The following is a 25,900-nucleotide window of genomic DNA, read 5'->3' on the forward strand; positions in this document are numbered from 1 at the left end:
AGGAGAGTGCAGTTATGAACTTAAATGTATTAATAAACCAATTATGCACATTTGGGCATTCTTGATACAAAATGTTGAACAAATGCAATGGTTCATTGGATCCGTCGAAAACTTTGCACATACACTGCTGTCATCTAGTGGCCAAAATCTAAATTGTGCCTGGGCTAGAATAATACATGATGGCTTTTCTCTTGCATTTCAAAGATGATGGTACAAACAAAACAAAAAACTTTTTTTTTACCAGATGTGTTATATTCTCCTACATTAATTTAACATTTCCACAAACTTCAAAGTGTTTCATTTCAAATGGTATCACGAATATGCATATACTTGCTTCAGGTCCTGAGCTACAGGCAGTCAGATTTGGGTATCTCATTTTAGGTGAAAATCCTTAAGAGGTTGATAACATGTAGATACTACGCTGGCAGTATTGGAAGACTGCTGGGAATATGAACAATATCAAAAGAGGGAGCCCCTGAGATTCGGAAAGGGGTTTGATGAATATAGACACGGGGACGTTTTTATAGAGCCATCTGTGACAATAGGACATGTGCCACTGTGGTTTTATACAAGACCATATGTTGATCTTAGCCTGATTGAAGAAAATAAAGTAATTTATTTGTATATTCAACAGAAATGGTTGTGATTGTTGTATTGCAATGGATAGAGGAGGTGCACACCAAGAGTAGTAATTTGTTTGGACTCTGCATCAGTTTTGTGTAGTTTAAGATCTGGAAAATCAGAACGAGAGGATTCATTTGTAGAAGTACTGACGCTGTTGTTCAGTTTTGTTGCATTCCTACTCATACAGGAGTTAGTTAAAATTATATAGTAGATATAATAGCAAAGAAAGCAGTGAAAAATAATATTGTGGATATACAGGTGCAGTTAATTAGAGAAATGTACATATTGATTAGGGAAAATGGGTTACATTGCTGGCAGAGGCAATGGGATGAATAGTAAGGGAAGACATGTTTTCAAAGAAATCTGTATGGGAGGGTCTAAGGCACTGCATCGCTAGCTGGAGCACTAGAGATTCTGGTTAGAGTCCAGGCTCTGTCGCAGCCGGCCGCGACCGTGAGACCCATGTGGTGGCGCACAATTAGCCCAGCGTCGGCCGGGTTAGGTAAGGGTTTGGCCGGCAGGGATGTTCTTGTCCTATCGCGCACTAGCGACTCATGTGCCGGGCCAGGTCCGACACGTTGGTGCGGCTGGCTTCCAGGTTAAGCGATCATTGTGTCAAGAAGCAGTGCGGCTTGTCTGGGTTGTGTTTCGGAGGACGCACGGCTCTTGACCTTCGCCTCTCCCGAGTCCGTACGGGAGTTGCAGTGATGAGACGAGACTGTAACTACCAATTGGATACCATGAAATTGGGGAGAAAAGGGATTCAAGTTAAAAACATATTTTTACAAGAAATAAATCCAGATCTGTACTTGAATATCCATACTAAAATACTGTATACTACATACTTAATGACTATATACTACATACTGTATGCTATTCGTTAATTTTAGTATACTGTAAACAAACTGTCATTTCAGTTGAGTTTACTAGAGCTTTGCCTGTCTACCGGAAGTTGACGCTGTTGCTATGCAACCTCTTGCTAGCTTGTTAGCATAACAAATAACTAGCTAAACATTTTATGATTTTGGGTTGTGTTAGTAAATTCAATCTGGAGTGGCAGAGTGCGGTCAGGGCGTTTGTAAATGCAGAGTGTTGTCAGTTCATAAATTCGGAGCATGATCTTGCCGAGGAGTCGTGTTGATCCGAGCGTTCAACAGTAGTCAAGCACCCAAGTTAACTAGCTAATGTTGGCTAGCTACTTCCAGAAACAAATGAAACAGAGAACACCTCACTCTCACTCATCAGTTATTCTGCTTGAAATCGGAGTAGATAGCCAGAATGAACAATGTCGATTGAAACGAATATACCACTTAGCTAAGAACAATGTGAATAATCAAGTCAATAAACGTTGGGTAGTTAGATAGCAGATAGTTAATAATACTGCCTGGCAAGTTCAATGTATTAGTAGCCAACTAACGTTAGGTACCTAGCTAACATACCGGTTACTGTAATTCTATGCGGTGTGTAAGAATAGTGTAGCTAACATAACCTGTAACGTAACTTATTTGAAAAGTCATTACATTGAATTGCTCAATGTATATGTTTCGCCATTTTCTTCAAATCTGAAAAAGACACGCCTATTTTCGGAAAAAAAATCCATTATCGGCCCTAAAAGCACGGAAAAAGTGTCCACTTCGTATTTTGTCAAATTTAGTATGTCATCCGATAACTTTTAGCATAGAAACTATATCCACACTATTACCAAAAAGCATACTATATACTCAATTCACGTCACAAATAGTACGGTTAGTATGAGTATTCGAACACAGCTCAGGTTTAGTGAAGAGAATAATTGGAGGACGGTCTCACACTCCAGTACGGTAGGTGGCGGTGTAAGCACCTTTCAGTTGGTTGCGACAATACAAATGTAAATAAGTAATAAGCGGAAGTGAGTAGTGATCAAGAACAATTTCCACGTTAGCGTTTTTATTTTTTAGACATTTATTAACACCCTGAAACTCAATTCGATTCATTTTAACTGCAAAACAACACGTACTTAACTCGGGTAGTCTTTAATTCGCGTTTGGAGACGGGACTTGGTTGATGTTTTCTAGGTAACGCCAGCTAGCTGCTAACGATACTAGTAAACAATGGCTAACGATATGGTTTTTCACACTCAAATAGCCTCGATTATGGAGGTGCTAGCGAATGCAGCCGTGGCAGAGATCTGTAAACTCGTAGACGACGACTATGCAGTGTTTCGTTTGGAAATGTCTCAAAGCCAGAAAGAAAACAGGGGATTGCGCAGGAAACTACAGCTACTGGAACTGAAGGTGTCACGGGACCGCGCAGAGAGGACAATACGCGAGCGCGTCCTCACCAGTCGTCCCAGTAGTGTCAAGATCCTCGACCGATACAGAGGAATGGCAAGAGGTACTTTTTTTGGAGAAGGCTGAGGTGCCTGTTGTTCGGTTATTTTCTGGGCATGTTGTTCAGATGTGTTACCCAGAATTGGGTCTTAGTCAGTTTTTGGATAGTATACAATACTTACCCTGATTATTAAGCTATCTTGTAATATTTTATTTATTTGACCTTAAATTGACCTGCTTGGTTAAAATAATGAAAAAATATTATTGCAGACACAATGGCCATTTTTCCGAATACCCATTATTGCGTTCTAGATAGTAGAGTGTTAGAGGTCAAAATGAAACTGTTTCTGGTGTTATACTTTGTATTCCATGTTATCGAGAAGCTTCTCAGGAACACATAACACTTTATTTCATGAGGATAGGAGTTATCATTGCTAGAATGTCGTATTTTCCAAGTAATCGAAAAAGGTCCATTCCTAGTCCAGGGGTTTCAATTAAGGCCTAGACAACCAGGTGTGGGGAATTCCTTACTAACCCGTAGCACTCACGCCCGTAGCACTCACGTCCGTAGCCATGAAGTGCTTTGAAAGGCTGGTAATGGCTCACATCAACACCATTATCCCAGAAACCCAAGACCCACTCCAATTTGCATACCGCCAAAACAGATCCACAGATGATGAAATCTCTATTGCACTCCACACTGCCCTTTCACACCTGGACAAAAGGAACACCTATGTGAGAATGCTATTCATTGACTACAGCTCAGCGTTCAACACCATAGTACCCTCAAAGCTCATCACCAAGCTAAGGATCCTGGGACTAAACACCACGCTCTGGATCCTGGACTTCCTGACAGGCTGCCCCCAGGTGGTGAGGGTAGGTAGCAACACATCTGCCACGCTGAGCCTCAACACTGGAGCTCCCCAGGGATGTTCACCCACGACTGCATGGCCAGGCACGACTCCAACACCATCATTAAGTTTGCTGACGACACAACAGTGGTAGGCCTGATCACCGACAACGATGAGACAGTCTATAGGGAGGAGGTCAGAGACCTGGCCGGGTGGTGCCAGAGTAACAACCTGCCCCTCAACGTAATCAAGACTAAGGAGATGATTGTGGACTACAGGAAAAGGAGCACCGAGCACGTCCCCATTCTCATCGACGGGGCTGTAGTGGAGCAGGTTGAGAGCTTCAAATTCCTTGGTGTCCACATCAACAACAAACTAGATTGGTCCAAACACACTCAGACAGTCGTGAAGAGGGCACGACAAAGCCTATTCCCCCTCAGGAAACGAAAAAGATTTAGCATGGGTCCTGTGATCCTCAAAAGGTTCTACAGCTGCAACATCAAGAGCATCCTGAGCGGTTGCATCACTGCCTGGTATGGCAATTGCTCCGCCTCCGACCGCAAGGCACTTCAGAGGGTAGTGCGTACGGCCCAGTACATCACTGGGGCAAAGCTGCCTGCCATCCAGGACCTCTACACCATGCGGTGTCAGAGGAAGGCCCTAAAAATGGTCAAAGACCCCAGCCACCCCAGTCATAGACTGTTCTCTCTACTACCACATGGCAAGCGGTACCGGAGAGCCAAGTCAAGGACAAAAATGCTTCTCAACAGTTTTTACCCCCAAGCCATAAGATTCCTGGTTATCTGGACTATTTTCAAATGGTTACCTGGACTATTTTCATTGTGTGCCCCCAACCCCTCTTTTACGCTGCTGCTACTCTGTTTATCTTATATGCATAGTCACTTTAATGTACATGCTACCTAAATTGGCCCGACCAACCAGTGCTCCAGCACATTGGCTAACTGGGCTATCTGCATTGTGTCCCACCACCTGCCAACCCCTCTTTTTACGCTTCTGCTACTCGCTGTTCATCATATAGGCATTGTCACTTTAACGACACCTACATGTACATACTACCTCAATAACCTGATTAACAGGTGTCTGTATATAGCCTTGCTACTCTTTTTTTTCAGATGTCTTTTTACTGTTGTTTTATTTCTTTACTTACCTACACACAAACACCTTTTTTTTCGCACCATTGGTTAGAGCCTGTAAGTAAGCATTTCACTGTAAGGTCTACTACACCTGTTGTATTCGGCGCACGTGACAAACTGATTTGATTTGAAATGGTCAAGTGTACAGTAACAGTGCAAATATGACGAACAGTAGCAGCATTGGTAACAGGTTATATACATATGTCCTGGAGAATAAAGAAGATAGAATACATAGTGTGCTGTGCGTTAGTATTTAAGAATGCTTACACTATGGGGTAAGCTGCCACGCACACACACCAGGGTTTTAGGAGTACATATAATTGGGATTACATAATCCTGAACAAAAGTCAGGTTAACTATTTACCAATTAGTAAGATTTAGTCTATATAGCACAGGTATGTTCTATTCAGTAGCCTAACTGATTAGGTCAAACTGATTAGGCCTAGAGTGCCCAATAATATGCCCAAAGCTGTGCCGTGCCACCTGCATACACAGCCCACACAGACACAAACTTCCCCACCCACACACACAGCCTAACACAGACACACATTTCTCAATAAGTCTGAATGTAGAAGGTTGCAATACTAGTCTAAAAACACAGCTTACTTATAAGGTAGGGCTACACCTGAGTTGGGTTACATTGTAATGTTATGTTGGGTCTTGATGAGTTAATACAGTGATGGGAGGGTAAACTGCACCATTTCCAGCAAATAATTAGCCTAGGCTGAGACAGAGTGAGCTTCCTGCTAGCCACCTGCACAGCAAGATAGATGGGACACATTTTAAATTCACAGGTATTTAGCTTTTATCAATTTGTATGTCTGTAGCCACTGAATTCTGGTAGTTTACACTTGAAATAATAAAACCATCAATCACAAAATTCCCGGATTGCACAGTACAGCCTCTGCAGATCAGAGACCGACAGATGCGTATCTTTATTCCCAGTCATGTGAAATCCATAGATTAGAGCCGAATGAATTATTTAAATTGACTGATTTTCTTATATGAACTGTAAAATCTTTGAAATCTTTGAAATTGTTGCATGTTGCGTTTTTTATATTTTTATTCAGGATAGAATTCTTGCATAGCATAGCGTCCATTGTTTATCGCATCACCTATAAATAGTAGCAGTGGTGGAAAAAGTACCCAATTGTCATACCCGAGTAGAAGTAAAGATACCTTAATAGAAAATGACTCAAGTGAAAGTCACCCAGTAAAAGTCTCTAAAAGTATTTGGTTTTAAATATTCTTAAATATCAAAAGTAAAATTATTAATAATTTCAAATTCCTTATTAAGCAAACCAGACGACACCATTTAAAAAAATGTATTTTAATTTACGGATGGGCATGCTGCAACCCTCAGACAATTTACAAGATATGCATGTATTTAGTGAGTCTGCCAGATAAGAGGCAGTAGCGATGTTCTCTTGATAATGTTGTGAAATATACCATTTTCCTATCCTGCTAAGCATTCAAAATGTAACCAATAATTTTGGGTGTCAGGGAAAAATGTATTGAGTAAAAATTACATACTTTTATTTAGTAATGTAGTGAAGTAAAAGAGTAAAGTTGTAAAGTACTTAAAATTAAGTAGTTTTTGGGGGTATATGTACTTTACAATTTATATTTTTTTACATCACTGAATAGTAGGCAAAAATAGCTGATATTCAAATATGGGATGTGTTACCAAAATGAACGAATTGCACAGAACAGTGAAATTGCAAATTAGATGAAGCATTGTCAGTATGGATGAGCCTAGTATATTGGTATTTGTTGTTTAGGGCATACGTTATTACTAAACAGCACATTCTAAGTAATATATAGTATGATTAGTACACAGTATGCAGTTTAAGTAAGTAGTAGGCAATCCAGATTTTGGGCACTGCCAGTATCATATTCTAACCAGATTCTGATTTACTGAATGTCTTATTGTCATACTCAATAAAAACAATGTGATGCATGGAACATAATCAATCAATAAATAGTATATCAAGAAGTTATGAGAAGTGTTACCTTGCATACCCTGCATCCTTGCCAATTGTAAACAGTGTCAATAGTGTACAATATAGCATTGAGCATTGACAGTACCTAACCTAAACCACCTCTTTTCCCCCAATCACTCTCTCAGGTGAAGGACATCTCACTGTAGGCCACAGGAGCATTGTGAAGCCAGCGGGACCCAATGTGTGGAGAGATGACCAACCCATAGCTATAGATGAGGGGATTGGAACCTCAACCCAGCATATTTTTGTGATAGAGGTTAGTGTCACAGTGTAACATTAGAAATTACAGTGCATCAAATGTGTCCTGTTTTATTTCAGAAATGGTCCACTCAGCTATTAAAATCAAATAACATTTTTATTTGCCACATGCGCCGAATACAACGGGTGTAGACTTCACCATGAAAATAGTAACACAAGAGGAATACAATATACTAGAATGGAGCTAAACAAAAAAAGAAACTTCCCTTTTTCAGGACTCTGTCTTTCAAAGATATTTTGTAAATATCCAAATAACTTCACAGATCTTCATTGTAAAGGGTTTAAACACAGTTTCCCATGCTTGTTCAATGATCCAGAAACAATTAATGAACATGCACCCGTGGAACGGTCGTTAAGACACTAACAGCTTACAGACGGTAAGCAATTAAGGTCACAATTATGAAAACTTAGGACACTAAAGAGGCCATTCTACTGACTTTGAAAAACACCAAAAGAAAGATGCCCACAGTCCCTGCCCATCTGCGTGAACGTGCCTTAGGCAAGCTGCGTGGAGGCATGAGGACTGCACATGTGGCCAGGGCAATAAATTGCAATGTCCGTACTGTGAGACGCCTAAGACAGCGCTACAGGGAGACAGGATGGACAGCTGATCATCCTCGCAGTGGCAGACCACGTGTAAGGGCCAGTGCAGATAGTCCGGTAACCAATTAATTAACTATTTCGCACTCTTATGGTTATTTAGCACTCTTATGGTTATTTAGCACTCTTATGGTTATTTAGCACTCTTCTGGTTATTTAGCAGTCTTGTGGCTTGGGGGTAGAAGCTACAGTGTCGATGCTCTGGTACCGTTTACAGACTATGGCTTGGGTGGCTGGAGGCTTTGGCAATTTTTCGGGCCTTCTTCTGGCACTGCCTGATATAGAGGTCCTGGATGGAAGAGAGCACGGCCCAAGTGATGTACTGGGTTGTCCGCACCAACCTCTGTAGCGCTTTCCGGTGCATTTGGCATACCAAGCGGTGATGCAGCCAGTCAAGATGCTCTCAATGGTGCAGCTGTAGAACTTTTTGAGAATCCAAGGGCCCATGCCAAATCTTTTAAGCCTCCTGACGGGGAAGACGTGCTATGGTGCCCTCTTCACATCTGTGAGGGTGTGTATGAAACATGTTAAGTCGTTAGTGATGTGAACGCCAAGGAATTTGAAGCTCTCGACCCGCTCCACTATGGCCCGTCGATGTGGGGGGTGGCATGCTCTACCCTTTTTCTCCTGTAGTCCAATATCAGTTCCTTGGTTTTACTGACATTGAGGAAGATGTTGTTGCACCACAAAGACCTATCACCGCCGTGCCGTCAGCGAACTTGATGATGGTGTTGGAGTCGTGAACAGGGAGTACAGGAGGGGACTAAGCACACACCTATGAGAAGCCCCGTGTTGAGGGTCAGAGTGGCAGAGGTGTTGTTGCCTACCCTCACCACATGGTACCGGCCCGTCAGGAAGGCCAGGATCCAGTTGCAGAGGAAAGTGTCCAGTTCCAGGTAGAGGTCTTCACGGATCCACCTGTACCTGAATTCCCGAGCGGTTCCGGATCCAGAATTCTAAATAATGTCACTGGTCTGGGTCGTATCTGAAATTGTCTTGGGTATGTGTAATTTTAACTGACTTGTCCGGAAGGATCCGAACGCGACTGCTGCGGTAGAGAGAGAGCGAAATGTATGCATCTGCGCTTTGCTTTTCACAATAGTGGCGCATGTGACTTGTTGTTGGCCAAACATAAGTCATCAAAACAGCAATAGGTTACAGTCATAGTCTCTCTGTGTGGGGCAAAGCTAGCTTAACTAGCTTCTCCCGGTTTGATGCAAGACAGTTAGCCACTACAAAATCCTATTGCATGATAAATAACCTATGGCAGCTATTAGTTTGGAACAGGCCTCTATATTAAAAAATAAATGATGCATATCCGGTCTGGATGGAAAAGCCCCAGGTCCAATTTGGAATGGGTCCAACTTTTTGGACCAATGAAGGCCTCTAGTCCCAGGGTCGGGATTAGTTTGGAGGGGACTATGGTGTTAGACTACAGCTCGGCGTTCATGAACCGCATTCTCAGATACATATTTCCCCTCTTGTTCAGGTGGGAGAGGTCAGTGTGAAGTGCCATTGAGATTGCGTTTTCTGTGGATCTGTTGGAGCAGTATGCGAATTTAAGTGGGTGCATATGGTCTGGGATGATGGTGTTTGTGTGTCATGACCAGCCTTTTAAAGCAATTCATAATTACAGGTGTGAGTGCTACTGGGCGATAGTCATTTAAGCAGGTAACCTTGGAGTTCTTGAGAACAGAGACAATGGTGGTCAGTTTGAAACATTACAGACTGGGATTGAAAATGTCAGAAGGCACTTGCAAGCTGGTCTGCGTATGCTTTGAGAAGATTCCATTTGGCCCGGAGGCCTTGTGAGTGTTGACCTGTTTAAAAGATTTACTCACATCAGCCACAAAGAGCGAGATTACAGTCATCCGGAACAACTGGGGCTTTCACGCAAGACTCAGTGTTGTATTCCTCGAAGCGAGCATAAAAGGTATTTCGCTCCTTTGGAAGTTCTGCATCATTGGGCGTCTAACAGCTGGGTTTCCCTTTGTAATCTGTTATCATCTGCAAGCCCTGCCACATACGACGAGCATCAGAGCCGGTGGAATAGGATTCCACCTTCCTCCAATGTTGTCCTCTTAATGTCTCCTCCAAGCTCGTAGTGTGCTTTCTTGTGTGTGTCCATGTCTGTGTCCCATTCCATGTAAGAAGTAGTTCTAGCCTTTATCTCAGCGCAGATATTGCATTTAATCAATGTTTTTTGGGGGGTTTGGATACATTCGTATGATCACTGTGGGGTCTAATTCGTCTATGCACTTATAGATGAAGCCCGTGCCTAATGTGTCACTCCTGAATGCTATCAGATGAATCCTGGAACATATCCCACATATACATATCCCATATCCCAATTTGCTTACATGTACATCCTAATTTATCTGCCATAGGGGAGCTTGTGAGACTTCCCTATGACATTATCCTATTAAAATCATGTACCGGCAATAACCTCCTCTTTTGTGTCAGTCTGCAGATTCAGAGGCTGCAGGTCCTGAAGGATCGTCTCTGGTCAAGCAGGAGAGGACTGAAGGAGAGGACCCACGGCACAGCGGAGACACCCAAACTAGAGCAGTGGCTACAGTGGCACCACCTGAAGCCACGGTGGACCTCACCACCGCCAGCTCACCCCAGCCCAGGACCGGACGTAGCATCACGGAGGTCAGTGGAGCGCCGAACACCGTCCTCAAGTCAGAGAGAGACGCCAAGACTTTAACTGTAACACACAGGCTATTACCAACAGGATCTGATCACAGATCAGACCCCGACAGACTTGGGAAACTGGGCTGTCCTCCTGCTCCTGGCTCAGAGTATTTACCGGTATTTCACCAGAGCCAGAGGGTGGTTTACTCCCTTGGTGACACGGTAGACTCTGGCGGTGATGATCCGTCTTGTTCTTACACTACAGAGATGGACCTTGGCAACATGCCCATGGGTTTAGAGAGACCGACTGCTCTGTCTAGAGGTTACTGGAACGGGTACAGTAGTAGTGTATACTCTGAAGGGTGCCAAGATAAGAAAGGAGAGGTTACATTGGTAGATGATGTAACTGTGAAAGTGGAGGGCGACACTCCTCTGACATGGAATGTAGACGAGACTCACTTAGAAGAACACTCACAAGGCAGAGATTTCTTAGATTACAGAGGAATCTTAGAGACAAATCATATTGTTGCCACCAACTCCCCTTTACACTCTTTCAGGGAAAGCGACCCAGTGTCCACATCAATGGCACCTTCCGATTCACACGGCTGTGTCCTTTTCGATCAGGTATTGAACTCAGAGGACCAAAGGGCGTGGGGAGGGGGACCGACATCAGACAATAGTCAAGAGAAGGTGTTCCTCTGTAAGTTCTGCAACAAAGGCTTCAGCTGCCCCCAGAAGGTGGAGATCCATCAGAGGGTCCACACAGGGATGAAACCCTTCAGCTGTAGCCAGTGTGAGAAGAGCTTCTCCCAGTCTGGTGATCTGAAGAGGCACCAGAGGGTCCACACAGGGGAGAAACCATTCAGCTGCCCCCAGTGTGAGAAGAGGTTCTCCCTGGCTGGCAACCTGAAGATGCACCTGAAGGTCCACAAGGGAGAAAGACCGTTCGCCTGTACACACTGTGGGAAGAGGTTCTCAGAAAGGAGCTATCTCAGGATACACCAGCAGAAAAAACATTCTACTCTATAACATAGAAAATAATCATTCCACTCGATAGCTTCTGATGTTTAGATCAAACCCTGCATAAAGAAGATACTTTTTTTTTTTAAAGATCAACAGACACATTTGGAATAACGAGAGTAACAGATTTCAGTGTCGACTATTCCTGGGTAGAATATTGCATACAGACATTGTGTACAAAACATTAGGAACACCTTCCTAATATTGAGTTGCACCCCCCTTTGCCCTCAGAACAGCCTCCATTCGTCTTTCCCATTAACCCTCAATGGCACACCTACACAAGCCATGTCTCAAGGCTTAAAAATCCTTCTTTGACCTGTCTCCTCCCCTTCATCTACACTGATTGATGTGGATTTAACAAGTGACTTCAATAATTGGTCATAGCTCTCACCTGGCATCACCTGGTCAGTCTGTCAAGGAAATAATGACTATTCCTAATGTTTTGTACACAGTGTAGAAGCCTAAAGAGACTGTTACATATTATTTTTGTACTCTGCTATATGATGTTCACAAATGCCTGTTTCATTACTTCCGTTCAGCTACTTAATTTTTTATCCCAAGATACTTTTTAATTAAAAAATAAATGGAGTTTATCAAGTTTGTGCAGAGTTTTAGTTGAGACATTACATTTACATTTTAGTCATTTAGCAGATGCTCTTATCCAGAGTGACTGGAGTGAGTGCATTCATCTTAAGATGGCTGGGTGAGAACCAAGTATCAAAGTCGTAGTAAATCAGGGCTCAACATTCAGGGGGAATTGCAGCTGCTGATTTGGCGTCCTTTTTTAACTTGCTCCTCAAGAAATGCTGTCGGCCATGACGGAAGCCATACTTGAGATGGCTTAGGGGGGATGTAGGTTTAATGTGGGTGTTTCTTGTGTTTGTCCTTGCCACCACCAAGACACACTCATATGTCAGAACCTTGACTGCAGCAGCCCCCCCCCAGTCACAACAAACAAACCTCCTGCTTGTTGAGTACAACAACTACAGGCAGATGATAGATGTATGGTGAGATGCCGGAGGAAGCTTTGAATAGGTCAGTAGCCTACAGTGTAAAAACGTGATTGCTAAATTTATGTCAATATTCTAAACTAAGTATTTTGATAACTTTCAAATGTAGTAACATGTCCATGTAGAATAAACAACACTTTACATAATACCGATGAAGCAGTATTCTGCTAATATAACAATGTGAACCTTTGACCTTTCATTGTCGTTCCCAGCCGATACAGATACTCTGCCTATCTGCATTTTGTCTGGCGGTAATGTGGCTGCCTTAGCAAACATGTCAGTGGTCATACCTTCCTGTGTCGTGTCCCGTATAAAACAGGAGTTCCCTGATCCTGGTGCAGAATACACAGTTTCTCCCTCCCCATATTGACTGATAACTTTTCCTTGCATTGTCTTTTTTTAATTATTGAATTAAATGGTATCTAGTAACATTTTTATGCCGAGTGCTCTGGTCTCTGTCCATTCAGAGACGTCAGTATCAAGCCCGTCTGTCGGTCAGGACTCCATCACATCATCTTGCAAGTCTCCAAGTGCTGGCTCCATAGATGCATCTGTCAACATATACACAGTCACTGTTCTATTACCAATGGCCGTTAGGTTTGGTGATATCTGACAAACATACTGTGTTGAAGTTTTAACAGGTCAGACTAAACCTGCCTAATTATGGTCTACCTATCGACAATCGTTGTTGAGCAAACGAGGTGAGGTCTTTGCCTTTGTAGATCAGGTTGGTGGCACCTTAATTGGCGGGATGGGCTCATGGTAACAGCTGGACTGGAATAAGTTGAATGGTATCAAATTACATCAAACTTTCCATTCGCGCGCCGTTCTTATGAGTCGTCCTCCACTCCGCAGCCTCCATTGATACAAACACACACAGAGCACTGATTACATTATCAATAGTGGTTATGATTAGCGTGGTGGAACCAACCTGATCGCTGAGTATGCCTTTCTATTTCACTTCAGATATCATGATATGTGACGTGAAATAGAATGGTAAACGCAGCGATCAGGCTGGTTCCACCACGCTAGGTTATGATGGTGAATTGGGGGGGAAAAATGGCTAAACAGTTTTGACCAGGTCAAATTTGACCAACCTGATTCAAGTGTCCTCCCTGTTCAATTTATAGGAATGCTCACAGCGAGGGCATGTCTGCGTGATGTTGAGGGTCCCCTTGCTGGTCTTCTGTATGTTGGCTGTTCGGCTGCAAACTGGACATTTCTCAAACAACTGCAGCAGGCAATCCTTATAAACATTTGACTTCCTCATATCATGAGGTGGGGTTGACTGGGAGGGCCCGTGACAGCGTTATACAATAGACAGCCAAGGGGTTAATTGCATTTTGTTATAAAAAGAGGAGAACGCTTTTGATAATGCACTTCACAACCAAAATGATCTACTACTTGTATCTGCTTGGCTGAGTAATTAACCTACTAGCTTATCAAACCGGGTATTTTTTTTAAACATATTTTCACATAACACACATTTACCATTGTTGATGAAGCAGTCTGTCACCAGGGTACTAACTCGGGGTCAAGCTAATTCTAGGTTGTTACCACTGCCACAAAGTCAGAAACTCAGCCTATTTCTGAAATGTATCTTTATTAAAATTTTATTTTAAACCTAACCTTTGCCACAATGCTAAACTTTTGCCTAACCTTAAATTAAGACCAAAAAGCGAAATAATAAAACATTTAAAATAAACATTTTTTTTTCAACTCTGTTTTAGATGAGACTGACTTATTTATTTAAAAAAATGTTAATGTAATCTTTATTTAACTAGGCAAGTCAGTTAAGAACAAATTCTTATTTACAATGATGGCCTATCCCAGTAAAACCCAGACGACGCTGGGCAAATTGTCTTAGACCACTGCTCCACTCGGGACCAAAAATATCCTACTTACTCTTAGTAGTCCATTTTGACACTAGAATAAATGTTTCTGACTCATATCGATACCACACATGCTGTTTTCAAAGAGATTAGCTGCTTTTTAGGGGCAGTTTCTCTTTAACGCTTGTCCTCGTCTGGGAAATAAAGTTAAATAAATAGTCGCACAACAGGAATATAGATTTAAGGTGTCCAAATGGACAAGTAAAAGAAATCATACACACATCACAATATCAAATTACTACTCCGATCAGAATTGGATCAGAGCTGAATGTCTTGAGCCAATAAGTATTTAACCCCTTTGTTATGGCAAGTCTAAATAAGGTCAGGAGTACAAATGTGCTTAACAAGTCTTATAATAAGTTGCATGGACTCGCTCTGTGTGCAATGATAGTGTTTAACTTTATTTTTAAATGACTACCTCATCTCTACCCCACAGATACAATTATATTTAAGGTCCTTCAATCGAGCAATGAATTTCAACCACAAAGACCAGGGAGGTTTTCCAATATCTAGCAAAGAAAGGCACCTATTGGTAGATGGGTAAAAACAAAAAAAAGCAGACATTGAATATCCCTTTGAGCATGGTGACTTTATTAATTACACTTTGGATGGTGCATCAATACACCCAGTCACTACAAAGATACAGATGCCCTTCCTAACTCTGTTGTCGGAAAGGAAGGCAACCACTCAGGGATTTCACCATGGGGCCAATGGTGACTTTAAAACAGTTAGTTTAATGACAGTGATGGAAAACTGAGGATGTATCAACAACATTGTAGTTACTCCACAATACTACCCTAAACGACAGAGTGAAAAGAAGGAAAATATTCCAAATCATGCATCCTGTTTGCAACAAGGCACTAAAGTAATCCTGCAAAAAAATGTGGTATAGCAATTAACTTTTTGTCCGGAATACAAAGTGTTATGTTTGGTGCAAATCTAATATATCACATTACAGAGTACCACTCCCCATATTTTCAAGCATAATGGTGCCTGCTTCATGTTATGGGTATGCTTGTAATCGTTAAGGACTGGGGAGTTTTCAGGAATGGAATGAATCTAAGCACAGGCAAACTCCTAAAGGAAAACCTGGTTCAGTCTGCTTTCCACCAGCCACTGGGAGAAGAATTCACCTTTCATCAGGGCAAGAACCTAAAACACAAGGCCAAATCTACACTGGAATTGCTTACGAAGAAGCAATTCCAGTGGCCGAGTTACTGTAGTTTTCACTTAAATCTACTTGAAAATCTAAGGCAAGACCTGAAAATGTTTTTCCAGCAATGATCAAAAACCAATTTGACAGACCTTGAAGAATTTTGAAAAGAGAAATCCAGGCGTGGAAATCTCTTAAGACTTACCCAGAAAGACTCCCCTGAGTCAATACATGTTAGAATCACCTTTAGCAGCAATTACAGCTATGTAAATGAGATATTTCATTTTCAATACATTTGCAAAAATGTCTAAGAACATGTTTTCACTCTCATTATGTGAAGATGTGTGAGACAAAATCTATTTAATCCATTTTGAATTTGGGCTGTAACACGACAAAATGTGGAATAAGTCAATGGGTATGAATACTTTCTGAAGGCACTGTATCTCTTGATCTGCTTGACATGGTTAGTGGGATGGCCAAGAGACCAGAGGTGGCGGAGTACTCTGGTTGAGGTGTAGGGTTTGAGCATAGGCTGAAGGTAGGGAGGGACAGTTCCCTGTGTAAACAGGGAGATGAAAACATCCTGGATTAGGACCTGCGGCGCTTCCTGTGTAAGGAATGGTCGCACTTGTCAGAGCATGAACCTGCAGGAGTGAGCCATTGCTTTGATATTCTCTGCACTCTGAGAGGGGGACTCCGTGGAGTTTTCAACCGTGATGGAGAGGTCTTGTCGAGGTTGAACTTGTGATCGTGGGCTGACATCCAAGCTGAGATGTCTGCCAGGCACACAGAGAGACGTGTTTGTGTGGTTTTGATATGGTGTATTTAACACTTGTTTATGTTTAATAAACACAAAATGGGACTTTTCATTCTAAGACTTTCATTGATACTCTCTTTAATATACATAACATCTGATCTCACCCTATTCTGCATACACCCAACAGCACTTTATATCCAATATACACTTAAATATAAATAAATATACCTGCACACTAACACCTACTGTACACGTCAAAATAGTTTAGTCAGGTTTGCCTGATGATGACTCATTTTTACCCACATATTTATGTCCACCATGATGGGTTTAGCAACAAAGTCATTCTGTAACTACAGTATAGGACTCAAACATAGTGGGGATGGTTAAACACTCCATGTTGACTGTGTTTATTACCTGTGTGTACATACCTGAGGGAGTGTATGTCTGTGTAATCTGTATCACCTGTCTCTTCCAGGAGGAGGAGGGTCCAGAGGTACTGCTGGTGAAGGAGGAGGGGTATGAGGAGGGTCTGGGGAACCCTGAGGAGGAAAACCAGACAACACCTCCTCCTGAACCCACAAAGGAACCAGTTGAGCAGAACAGGACCACACACAGTCTCAATGAGGTGAGCGAACTGTAAACTACTGTCTGAATGGTATTTGTTCAGGGCCCGTATCCACAAAGCCTCTCAGAGTAGGAGTGCTGATCTAGGATCAGTTTATCTCCTTTAGATAAAAATGAATAAGACCTATTTACACATATGGGGACCTGATCCTTGATCAGCACTCTTACTATGAGGTGCTTTGTGGATATGGCCCCAGGTCTTGATTGTACTTATAGCAATCCCTCATTGCATAATCAGAAAATGAATGCTCCATAGCATGGTGCTCATATCAGATTTATTGATCCAACATCCTCTCACTCTGTTTCTCTTACAGTCAGTAGACATGGAGGATGGGAAGCCTGATCTGCTGATAGTCAAAGAGGAGACAATAGAAGATGGACCAGAGAGCATTGACCTGCTGAGTGGACTAAAGATGGGGGAGCAAGGTAAGGGAGAAATACATATAGATACATAATAGATATTCAATGGGAATAGTTATGCACCTGGCTATTATTTTTTTCTTTATTCATAAAATGAAATCAATACAACTTATGTTTACATGCAAAAACACACATTATAATATATGTTATAAAAACATTTATGCAGAGTTATCTTCCATGTTTTTAAGATCTATTTTCTGACCTCTTCCTGCAGGTGCTTGGCTGGAGGCTAACAGAGGAGACTGGGGGGCCATCTTGGATTCCCAGACGGGTGCAGTCAATAGCCCGGGGGACGACATCACTGAGCAGGCCAGGACCAGAGGTGACATAGTGGAGGTCAGTGGATGGGACAGCAGCCTAAACTCTGGGCTGGGGAACAACACTGTTAACCACAACCAGAAACAGACAGTCGAACACAAAACAACAACCGATCATAGTCTCCATGACAACAGACTGGCTGAGACCAGAGCGAGGCATAGATTTGGTCTGCGGGGACAGGGAGGTGTCTGTATTCGGCTGGAGAGAACAGACACAGACTCGGCTAGCGATGCTCCGTCCTGCTCCTATAGTTGTGATTCAGAGAGACTGATGGCGCCTCAGGTTAATCCCCTACCAGGTGCTGCCTTCAGCCTGCCTTCTATAGGATCTATCAACTAGAACATGGACCCTGCGACCACACAGACACTTCCTGGTTAGGCTGCCAACTGTGCAAGGACAGTTTTTCACACTCGTCCAACCTGAAGAGGCAAATGGGAGTCCAGACAGGAGAAACCCTTAGGCTTCCCTAGTGTGAGGAAAGGTTTTCTCATCAGCGCAACTGCTGAAAATGCACCTGAAGGTCCACACGAGAGAGAGGCTGTTCGCTTTTAGGCACTGCAGGTTTTCAGAGGAGCTACACTATACATACAAAAGTATGTGGACACACCTTCAAATTAGTGGATTAGGCTATTTTAGCCACACCCGTTATGACAGGTGTATAAAATTGAGCACACAGCCATGCAATCTCCATAGACAAACATTGGCAGTAGAATGGCCTTACGGAAGAGCTCAGTGACTTTCAATATGGCACCGTCATAAGATGCCACCTTTCCAACAAGTCAAATCGTCAAATTTCTGCCCAGCTAGAGCTGCCCCTGTCAACTGTAAGTGCTCTTATTGTGATGTGGAAACGTCTAGTAGCAACAACGGATCAGCCGTGAAGGAGTGGGCTACACAAGCTCACAGAACGGGGCCGCAGAGTGCTGAAAGCACGTAGCGCGTAAAAATAATCTGTCCTCAGTTGCAACACTCCCTACCGAGTTTCAAACATCCTCTGGAAGCAACGTCAGCACATGAACTGTTCCATTGGGAGATTCATGAAATGGGTTTCCATGGCCGAGCAGCCGCACACAAGCCTAAGATCACCATGCGCAATGCCAAGTGTCTGCTGAAGTTGTGTAAAGCTCGCAGCCATTGGACTCTGGTGCACTGGAAATGCGTTCTCTGGAGTGATGAATCACACTTTACCATCTGGCAGTCCAACGGAAAATCTGGGTTTGGTGGATGCCAGGAGAACGCTACCTGCCCCAATGCGTAGTGCCAACTGTAAAGTTAGGTGGAGGAGGAATAATGGTCTGGGGCTGTTTTTCATGGTTCAATGACAATGACATTCTAGACTTTGTGGCAACAGTTTGGGGCCCTTTCCTGTTTCAGCAGGACAATGCACAAAGTGAGGTCCATACAGAAATGGTTTGTCAAGATCAGTATGGAAGAACTTGACTAGCCTGCACAAAGCCCTGAACTCAACCCCATCTAACACGTTTGGGATGAATTGCAACACCTACTGCAAGCCAGGCCTAATCGCCCAACATCAGTGCCCGACCTCACTAATGCGCTTGTGGCTGAATGGAAGCCAGTCCCCGCAGCAATGTTCCAACATCTAGTGGAAAGCCTTCCCAGAAGAGTGGAGGCTGTTATAGCAGCAAGGAGGGGATCAACTCCATATTAATGCCCATGATTTCGGAATGAGATGTTTGACGAGCAGGTGTCCACATACTTTTGGTCATGTAGTGTACCTCAGGATACACCAGCAGAAAATGCACACGGCCCATGTATAGATTATAGTGATATGTAATGTAGGTGAATTAAGAAAATAATAAGTATGATGTGGCAGAGTAGATGATTGATGGTTGGTGTGATGGTGTCTGTAAAAATGCGTCATTATTGAAAAGTGGCAACCCTGACCTGTTGTTTGATGCTGGTGTTTTATGAGTAAATGTGTTTACTTCACATGAAATCGTAAAGATGTGTGCAATATAATGTTGAACCTTTTCAAAAGTATTCTAAACTGTATTTTATCAAAGCAAGGATACCAGATTTACAGAAAAAGTCAAGTGTTACCTTAGTGAGAAAAGTTATTATATTTGTCACGTATCGTTTTGTGCAATAAAAATACTGTACTTCAAAGTTGAATGTATGACCATTTTGTTGAAATTAAATACAAAATTGACTCTGTGCTGACAGACTTGGTTATTTTTGTATTGTTGCATGGACTGAGTTTCTCTTACCAGTTGAACCAAAACATTATACTTAATTCTTGAATCAACTCATATAGACAGTTTTTGGCTCCATACTGTTAGGTACTTGAATCAGTGTTCGAGACGGACTTGACTGTGGTTAACATTTGATAATTATCATGTCATGTTTTTGTGTGTACAGCAAAGAGTTTCTTTCATAAACTTTTGATATGCTCTTCTGTACAATTTGTGTTTACAGTCTGCAGTCCATGAAGACATGCTGATATCTGGTGTTGCTGGCAGGAGAGACTGGACCTCTGAAGCGGCTGGTCACAAGCCCTGGCTCCTGATCAGGACCCTGAATCAGGAGCCATCGATCTTCCTTCCCGAGTCGGAACGGAGACGGAATTGCGAGGGACCGAGACTCCACCAACACACAGAACACAACCAGTGGACAGGTGGACTGAACAACCTCAGTCCTGGTGGTCATCAGAGAGACAGAGGCTCCAGTCAGGGATCCAGTCCGCAGCCCAGACCCTTCTCTTCACAGTCTCAGTGCAGGGATGAAGCAGGACCTGGGGCTGATAGAGATAGACCCTCCTGTTCCTATGATACAAACACCACAATATCCATAATGAACAGAGTGGTGGGAGACCCCCCGGATGATAGTCTAGCAGCAAGTCTGTCTTCACCTTCAGGGTCTTGTCTAATGCCTGGTGACTGGGTTCATAGAAGTCCTGGTTCTGGGTCTAGCCTTCCTCAGTTACCTCATGGTTACCCCACCAATACAGACAGGGTCAGGATGGATGTTCACCACAAGAGGTACCTAGCCTATAACGCAGCACACAATCCCAGCAACACCCAAACAATGGCTAGAGGTCAAGGAGGGAGCTCAACGACTAACCACCTGAGGGTGGTGGCTCCTGCTTCTGCCTCTTCTGGTGTCATTGGGTCACAACATGGGAGGCCGAGCATTAGCACAGACGAAGACAAGCCATACTCCTGCCCCACGTGTGGGAAGCGCTTTGCAAAGGCGACCTATGTGAAGAAGCACCAAACCATTCACATCAAGGAGAGGCCCTTCAAGTGTAAGATGTGTTACAAGAGCTTCTCATTCCTGAGTTATCTTATCAGACATAGGAGTGTCCACAACAGGGAGCAATCATAGCATTGGGTCTTGAGATATCTGGAAACTATTATTTTATATTATATTATAGTTATCATGTGAAATGTCCTGGAGTTTTGGGGGGATTACCAAGTCCCTCAGTTGAGTATCTGGGTAAACTCTCATGATACAGACTTGTTGTTTGGTGTGCTGGCATAGCCAAAACACTGTCATGTTACTGAAGAGCAACACTATACTGCCCCTCTGAATTTGGTTTTGCCTATGTTCTATTCATAATAAATATGTCCCTCTTTTTTTATAACCCCCCCCCACACACACACACACACATACAATCCGGTTGTACCTGTTCCTTTATTTACTAAAAATAGGTGATCAAAATACACCCTCTTTTTATAACAAGTCAGGTGAGATGAGATGACCCCGAGGTCGCTTTCATTGGGGAAGAGGTCCAAAAACAACCCCTTACTGTGCCCCTTTCCCCTATAACCCTCCCATGGCACTGGGTAGTAGGTAGGAGTTCTCCTTAATCAGATATTTTTCATCCTCCCGTCTATCATCTTCCATATCGTTTATGTGTATTATTGTTATGCATCTCCAATGGTTGTAGCAAACATTGCCACTCAATAATTGATTTCCCCAGCCACACAAGTCATTGCCTGACAAATCAAACTGAATTAGTCCGCTGCTCTATCGTTCGCTATGTACTTCAGTCTGAGACGGCCATCATTGAAGTCGTTTGTTTGTGACGTCTGTGACAGTCAAAATGAGGGGTGTTTTACAAAACAAAGTTGAATATTTACCTTACTGAGGTGATGTAGATGGAATAAAGTCATACTCTTTTCTACTCTGTTCTTACTAACACACTGTTCTTTCTAAACAAGTCTGCTCTCCGCTTGAAAGATACTGTAGTTATCATGAAGAGGATTTGATTTTATTAGGATCCCCATTAGCCGACACCAACGGTGAACGTTAGTCTTACTGTGGTCCGACACGTAACGAAAAAGACATTACAGACCAAAGACAATTTACATATATTTAAAAACATTAACGTGTGCGTGCATCTATCAGTTACACACACGTTAGTACATCCACACAAGTAGGTCACATGGGGGAGAGGCATTGTGGCGTGAGGTGTTGCTTTATTTGTTTTTTGATAGCCAGGTTTGCTGTTCACTTGCGCTATATGAAATTGAATGGAGTTCCATGCAATCATGGCTTTGTATAATACAGTACATTTCCTTGAATTTGTTCTGGACCTGGGAACTGTGAAAAGAACCGTGGTGGTATGTCTGGTGGGGTAAGTGTGTGTGTCAGTTCTGTGTGTAATTTTACTATGCAAGCAATTTGGAATTTCCTTACACATTGTTTGTTATAAAAACAAGTGACACAGTCAGTCTTTCCTCAACTCTTAGACAAGAGAGACTGGCATGCATAGTATAGATATTAGCCCTCTGATTACAATGAAGAGCAAAACGGTCCGCTCTGGGCCAGCCGCAGCTTAACTAGGTCCTTCTTTGCAGCACTTGACCATATAACTGGACAATAATCAAGATAAGATCACGGTTTCAGATAATCCCGCAGGTGAAGAAGCCAGATGGGGAGGTGCTGGGCTGTCGTGGCTACACGTGGTCTGCATTTGTAAGGCCGGTTAGACATACTGCCACATTTTTAAAAATTACATTGGAGGTGTCTTATGGTAGAGAAATTAACAAATTCTCTAGCAACAGCTCTGGTGGACATTCCTGCAGTCAGTCAGCCAGCCAATTGCATGCTCCTTCAAAACTTGAGACATCTGTGGCATTGTGTTCTGTGACAAAACTGCACATTGACAAGTGTGGCTGTTTAATCATCTTCTTGATATGCCACACTTGTCAGGTGGATGGATTATCTTGGCAAATGAGAAATGCTCACTGACAGGGATGTAAAAAAAAATTGGCACAACATTTGAGAAATACGCTTTTTGTGCATATGAAACATTTCTAGAATCTTTTATTTCAGCTCATGAAACATGGGACGAACACTTTATATTCTGTGTTTATATTTTTGTTCAGTATATATGACTTTGCTCAATAGAAACTGGATATTTACATTCTGTTTTGGATACAAGTATGTTTAAAAAATACACTTGTTTAATTTCATGTATTTTTTGGTTGTTTGTATGAATATCCCCCCAACATCGGTTCTGTTTTTTTGGAATCCTGTTTCTATCCCACACAGTAGGTGGCTCACTAAATTAAGCGGTGGTAGTGCGTACAGATTTTTAGCACCTGAAACATGCGCACAAGATGAAAATACATGCAAGAGATTGTGCGCGTGTTTACATGGTTCTGTGCATACTTCAGGTGCTAGAAATCTGAATGCACTACCAGCACTTTGAAAAGTTGATGTAATTATACTTTTTTTTTTTGTGGATATATTGTTTCCAGTGGAGATTTTAGCATGTAAATCTTGGTGGGGCAAACTAAAAAATGTCGTTTTTAGATGCATGCCAGCAAAGTCACAACACAGCACTAAACAATACATTAAATGCACTATAACGGTGACAAACGGTGCCCACAAACTGTTATGGCCTACACAGAGCTGTCCCAACAGCAGAGTCCCAACAGCAGTCCCAACACCTTCTTACTGCTACACCTGGCTATCAGCAGAGCCTTGTCTGGCAGCAAAACTGGCAGCGAGTTCATTCAGCCTCATTTACTGCCTTTAAAAAAAACAGCTGATATGGCTGACTTGCTTAAACAAATGTGGTTTCAACAGACAATTGAGATGTACAAACTATGGCATAAGGGGACGACGAGCGGATAAGAGTCAATCTGTAATTTCGATTAAAGACATTAAGTTCATTCAGCCTCATTTACTGCCTTTAAAAAAACATAGCTAATATGGCTGACTTGCTTAAACAAATGTGGTTTCTACAGACAATTGAGATGTACAAACTATGGCATAAGGGGACGACAAGCGGAAAAGAGGCAATCTGTAATTTCGATTAAAGACATTAATAAGCGAGCTAGGACGGACATAGTCAATTTAACTATTTGTTCAGCACTTTTGAAATGTACCGTGACAGAATTCATAACATGGGCCGTTCTTACAGTATTCTCCCTGTACACCAAGTCAGAACTGTAGGATAAATAAAGGGGGCATATAAGCAGACAATGAAAGCTCTTATTTGATGATAACATTTCTCTAAAACAGGCTATAGGCTACATGTGCACCACCAAGTCAGAAACAGTAGGCTAAATTATGATGGGAAAAGGGACCAAATTATTGTGGTGAGGCACATGAGCTACTAACTACACAACATGCACTTAGTATTACTTTCTTAGCTACAGTATACATATCTCCCTGGCATATTTCATAATTTATGCCGCAGCATACAATACATTTTTGGACTCACCCTGTGCTGTGCTCACAGGAAGGTGGCGCAGCGGTCTTTCATGGGAAAATGTTATCATCAAACTTTGTCGTCATTCTATGGATTTATGGTGCTTCAAAAAACTGGGAACTTGGAAAAAAATTATGTCGAATCATGAGGACATCAGTGATATTCAGGTTGGAGCTCTAGAAAGATGCCCAAGTACCCGACTTGCAATTCCGAGTTGGAAGACCATTCAAAATGTATTTTCCCCAGTCAGAGCTCGTTTTTTCCCCGAGTTCCCAGTTATCTTCCCAGTTCTGAGTTTCCAGTGGGGCAGAAGTCATGCTGGATTGACAGAATGGCCAATGTTGAATGTTTATTCTTTTAAGCTTGGTAAAGAGACCCTTAAACCCAGAATTGGACCACACACCCACTCCACTGAATAGCAGGCTAGTGATTGCTTTGCAATGCTTGTAGTTAGCTACTGATTCCTAACAACTATTTCTCTTCATTATTTCTCTTCATTATGAGCCTTCTTGGATGGGCACATCTAATGTAACTCTATGGCAGCACCCAAGGGGCTTGCATTTTCGAGCTCTACCCTTAGATTTTGCAGTGACTTAGTGTCCCCATGAGTTACAGAACATTGAGCCAATCACGGCGCAACTAGAGAACATTACCAACCTCTCCGTATTATCCGCTGGCTGACCCACCATCACAGAAAGCACTGAGCTAGGCTGAAACACCTGCATTTTGGAGCTGCCTTACTCAAGAAAGCAAAAAAGAGAACGTTTGTATGCGGCTTTATTTATTTAGTTTACATTGTTTGCCAACTGAAATGTGACATGTATTAATGCCAAAATAACATGCAAAACAGGCACAAAAAAGAGCCCCAACTGTTTTTGCTAAACAGGTGGGGCTATGCCCTGTTTTCTTTCCGGCTTTGAGAAATTTCCAAACGAAACACTGGAGGCTATTTGAGTGAAAAATCATACAGTTAGCTTGTTGGCTAACGTTAGCAGACCTCTGAGAAGCCAGCAAGAATAAGCAAAACCTAGCAAGAATAATGCAGCGTTCAGGTGCTAATCGGCACTAGGAAACTTTGACATTTCCGACTTGCTAACTCATTGTAGAAAGATTATCCACACCCAACTATCTTATCCCTTGCAGGTATCTAACAGCATGTTACAATACAATGCAAAATGGCAACAAATTATATATTCAGATAGTTAAATTTGCTAAATGTACTGCATTTCAGCAGAGCAGGTGGTCATGAAAGATAGTTTAGTTCACATTCCTCTTTGTTGTAGAGAACAGATCCCACGGGATTTCCCCCAATTAGAAAAATTAGATAAATAGACAGTCAATGTACTGAACTGGGCTGTAAGTGCGTGTGTGAAGGGTGAACTGACGGGGCTGGAACTACGTGGTATACCAACGATAGCCTACGCTGCTATTATGACAAACAAAGCAGAGGACAGCCTCACGCTTATGCAGGTGAGGGATTTTTTAAACCAACAAAAATAATTCTACAAGGCTCTGTTACAACTGCAGGAAAATAGTTTTGTCCGAATACTGGTAGATTCAAGAATGGACAATCTGACCAGAG

General features: G+C 42.4%; 1 protein-coding gene across 1 annotated transcript; it reads left to right on the top strand.

The window, feature by feature from the left end:
* Positions 1-2,477: 2,477 nt before the first annotated feature.
* Positions 2,478-23,075, top strand: LOC115137436 (uncharacterized). The gene is made up of 7 exons (XM_065024853.1): positions 2,478-2,997; positions 7,067-7,197; positions 10,263-10,454; positions 16,744-16,893; positions 17,207-17,318; positions 17,527-17,648; positions 20,067-23,075. Exons 1-7 carry the CDS (start codon positions 2,715-2,717, stop codon positions 20,973-20,975), a joined length of 1,899 nt encoding a protein of 632 aa, XP_064880925.1. The 5' UTR covers positions 2,478-2,714; the 3' UTR covers positions 20,976-23,075.
* Positions 23,076-25,900: the final 2,825 nt, after the last annotated feature.

Source organism: Oncorhynchus nerka, linkage group LG11 (assembly GCF_034236695.1).
Source record: "Oncorhynchus nerka isolate Pitt River linkage group LG11, Oner_Uvic_2.0, whole genome shotgun sequence".
Lineage (NCBI taxonomy): Eukaryota > Metazoa > Chordata > Actinopteri > Salmoniformes > Salmonidae > Oncorhynchus > Oncorhynchus nerka.